At 46.1% G+C, this 4,268-nt stretch overlaps 2 protein-coding genes across 2 annotated transcripts in view; one reads left to right on the top strand and one right to left on the bottom strand.

Annotated features, from left to right (window-relative positions):
- Positions 1-4,268, top strand: part of T265_14067 (hypothetical protein) — a gene marked incomplete at both ends in the record, with an annotated part of 69,258 nt that overhangs the window by 18,329 nt on the left and 46,661 nt on the right. Inside the window, one exon of the mRNA XM_009171865.1 lies at positions 737-883. Coding sequence (XP_009170129.1) covers positions 737-883 — 147 coding nt within the window. The remainder of the gene's footprint in view (positions 1-736; positions 884-4,268) is intronic.
- The window catches only part of T265_06558 (hypothetical protein), a gene marked incomplete at both ends in the record, with an annotated part of 30,873 nt that overhangs the window by 6,655 nt on the left and 19,950 nt on the right, over positions 1-4,268 (bottom strand). The window lies entirely within an intron of this gene.

Raw genomic sequence — 4,268 nt, 5'->3', positions numbered from 1 at the left:
ATTCTGCTCAGAGGAATTATCCATTAGCCACTCGACCGCTGTTGACTGGAAGAACTTTCTTCGCGAAGGTTGCGGCTGGCGGCTTTTGCAGACTGCAAGAGGTGTCGGCGGCCCAGGTCTACACGTCGAGATCGGTGAAACGCTAATATCTCGCGGTGAAAACCACTCAGGGCGAGTCGTTCCCCAGCAGTGGATTTTCGGAGGGATCTCTCGGGAAACTAAAGAGGTGTTCATGTATACAGTGCCAGATCGAACTGTGGCCATTCTGATGGACACAATTCAGGCCTGCATCGCCACTGGCTCAATCATCATCTCCGACATGTGGGCATCATACCAAGGAATTGAAACTATGATTGACCTAGATTAATCTAGAATATCGTGTCAACTGGAACACAATATGGTCTTTGTGCGGCACATTGAGTTGAAGAATACCATAAACGAGGGTTTTAGTTGAGTCTTTCCTAAAAAAACAAAATGATTTGGAAATGAGTGTGTTTTCCGAAGTAATCGCTTAGCTGTAACACTTTCTGTGTCCAGCTACCATGCCACCTGAACAAAACATGAGGACTGAGATACTACCAGGCTTCTCAAGCCTAGACATGAGCAGTCGAAATGCCGAAGTTGGGTTCGAACTGCGGACTTTCAGATCAGCATTTTATCCCTTCAACCAGTGAACTCGCTCGAGCGCGTTTCTCATGCCGTAATTCGTTTCCATCATTCTGTCTTTTTCACACAGCTGGCCTCTCAAACGGACGAATTAGCCCGTGCATGTCTGAAACATTACGAACTGGAACAGGAGTTGGCCTTCCACAAAATCGACAACAAGCTCGCGCAATTCCTGCTCGGTCCACGGCCTCGGGTGAATCAGTCCGATCTACAAAAGGTAGGTGATGTTTTGATCTAACGTCATCACACTTGAAGCAACGGGTACAGTCGAAGAGCGAGAGAATCCGCCAATGAACGGCAGTTGACGCCAACCACATGGGGATTCCGTACCATCTACCACCAATCCATCTTTCTAGAATCCCACGTCTCACCCTTGGATGGCTATTGTGCCAATCGCCCAGTCACATGACGGTTATTCATTCTCAAAGCCTGCATGAATCACTGTTGAGGTGAATGGCCAAATAGCTCCTCAGCTTTCTCTGACATGCCTCCGTTCGTGTAGCGTTGGGTTTCTTCGACCCACTAAGACAGAAGGAGAGCATAACGAAGGTTTAAACATTTCATCTGCAGATCCCATCAACCGACACGTAAGACGTGCATTCGTATGCCACAGTAACGACAGAAAAGACGAGTAAAGAGTAACACGAAAAATTCAGCCAAAAGTGAAGTCAGTGGCGTCGTACGTCACGAATTTTTGTGTACCTTGCCGAATCAGGAGCGCTTTACTGGGAACTGGTTGCGTGAGGTTACCTAAGTCTGTCGCGAAAAGACAATCTGCAGTCGATTGGGCAGATTCGCTGTCGTTTTGAAACTAAAAGCAGCCTGGCGGGTATTAATCTTTCTGCGATTTAGTTTGGTCAAACACAGACCGAGGGTGCACGGAACTAAAACACGGCGATCCATACAGTTAGTACCAGAATATCGTAGGGTCTAAGGATATGTGTGAAAACTGTTTGTGATTGGCCAGCGGTCACGTGAACAGTGCTTGGAAGACTCAATGCGCGTACGAACGCTTTCTGAGTGAACAGACTCGTGTTGTGTGAGTGACTCGCAATTGCTTCAACTCAACACTGATATTGAACGGATCCTGGTAGGCGCTTGGTCACAACTGGTTCGTCCTAGGTGCCTGCGACTCGTGGACTACAATTGGCAGTGCCTGACTTGATGTAACGACAGATTCAGCGGGGTTCCAGGCGGTTCTCTCGCGAAACCAAATTTATTTCCAAATGAGTGTGATTCTCTAATTTTGTGCACTTTGGGTTCAAGTGGAACATAAGTTTGACGGAAACTCACGGACTGCGTCTACCTGATGTGTCCCAAGAGGGATGAACCCGGTCGTGGGCCATCGAGGAGTTTTAAGCAACCTTGTGAGTAGTGTATTACGCCCATGTATGTATCGCGACATCTCGAATATCGTACCAGCTGAAGCATAAGGCGGCCTGGTGCAGGCTTGGAGACATCATAAACGCGAAATTCAGCTGGCTTGCAGGTGTTTCTCTCACAAAACCAAATTCGTTTGCAAATGAGTGCATTTCGCGAACTAAGATGCTGTTTTTCGCCCGCTTCGTATGCTCGTTCGGTTTTTCGGAAGTGACTAACAGTTCCCACCCTCGTGAGCGAATACTCATGAGCAATAGTCCCTTGTTATCGCCATCTTTCGAGGCGAATTGAGTGTCTGGGTCCCTAGAGATGCGCACGACCGAGGAATCTGTGCATAACGTGTACATTACGTCGTCGGGGAATCGTAATGTGCGAATTTGTTTGGCTTACAGAAATTACTCTCAACAAGATGAAGTGCACTCAGTTGCCCGGTAGTTTGCTTTTTACAGGGGATTCAGTCGAATCCCAGCCGAATTCGTCGGTTTTTTGTGAGATTCCTTGACTCGACATGTAGCAGTGTTCCGTCAACATATCGCGAAATGCTGCCAGCATTGTTCACAGCTTCGCGTTACGTTTGCTGTAAGATGCTTCTCTATTTCACCAGCATCTCATCAGCAATTGGTGCTGAATCGCCAGCGCGCGCACTGCGGCATGTAGACAGTATGCTGTCTGCTATCTGGTGGCAGTGTATCGACCACTGGCCTTTGTTTCCCTGCCCATCAGTGTCTGTGTGCGCGCCCGGTTGTGAGTCCTTGTGTGATTCCGGAATACACAGCACGGCGATGAATCGTGGTTGGCAAAATGTACCGATTTGCAAATCTCTTTGGTGTCCACTCAATCCAACCTCTTGTTTCTGAGGTCCTACCAAGCCCCAAGAAGAGCTTCCGAAGAGTTTTCAGCAACCTTTTAAGTAGTATATCATGTCTTGATGCGAATGGTTTCGAGCTAAACGAAAACAAAGACAAATAGTGTCGTGTACACCAGGGACAGCATTGAAAGGATCCATTTTGTCACGTAGACGGCTTCTGCGTCATCAAGGAATGTCCACTCCTTGTAGAAACTAACTTCAAAACCGGTTGTGGGATATCGAAGAGTAGTTTCCTTTATGAAAATATACTGCGATATCTCGAATATCGTGCCAACTGAAGCATGAGGCGACCTGTGTGCAGCACTTTCAGTTGTAGAATATCATAAACGAGAGATTCAGTTGAGTCTCTCGTGAAAACCAAATTGATTTGCAAATGAGTGTATTTCTTGAAAACAGTCCAATTTGGGTTCAAGTAGAAAATAAGGTTGACAGAAACTCGGGGACTGCGCCTATCTGATGAGCCCAAAATAGAAGAGCGAAACCGGTCGTGGGCTGTCAAAGAGTTTTCAGCAACCTTGTGAGTAATTTCCTTCATGAAAATAACTTAAAAAATATTATTCGGATTTATACGCCAAATGCTCATAGCCTACTGACATCGGATGAAACACAAAGTGTTTCTTCCAGCCATGAGTGAATTCCCAACTTGGTCTATTTGCGTGCCACAAGCAGCCTCCTTACCACTGCGAACGTCACCTAATGGGAACTCAAATCTATCAGTTTGCTGCCCCCTAATCTCAATGCTGACAAGACCACTCAACTGAATCAAAGTGCATGCTCTAACCAACAGGCATACAAATCGATATGGTGGCCTTCGGTTCTGGCTGAACCAAAAAATCAGCGGAAACTCGTTTAGTTTTTCTTGGACGCTTAGCCCAACTGCTAATCGATCCATAAATTATTGAACGGCAGTGAAGTATCAGTGTTGAACACTGATGTTATGCTGTCGATGATGATGATGATGATGATGAGATGATGATGATGATGATGATGATGATGATGATGATGATGATGATGAACGCATAAGGCGAACGAGCGCGCGGTTTTCCCGGCTTCCCATATATTACTCTCATTACAAAGACTAGCACTCATGAAAATGGACTTCTCCATTTAATAAGACCGTATTCTCATAAAGGACGCTATTCACAAGGTTGCTAAAAACTCTTTGACAGCCCACCACCGGTTTCGCCCTTCTGTTCGGCTTATCAGGTAGGCGCAGTCCCCGAGATTTCGTCAACCTTATGATCTACTTGAACACAAATTGCACTGTTTTTGAGAACTACACTCATTTGCAAATCAATTTGGTTTTCACAGGAGACTCAATTGAATCTCTCGTTTATGATGTCCTCCAGCTGAA

This window comes from Opisthorchis viverrini, assembly GCF_000715545.1.
Source record: "Opisthorchis viverrini unplaced genomic scaffold opera_v5_136, whole genome shotgun sequence".
Lineage (NCBI taxonomy): Eukaryota > Metazoa > Platyhelminthes > Trematoda > Opisthorchiida > Opisthorchiidae > Opisthorchis > Opisthorchis viverrini.
Note: the sequence above shows the minus strand (reverse complement) of the source record. Positions and strands in the feature narration are given on the sequence as shown.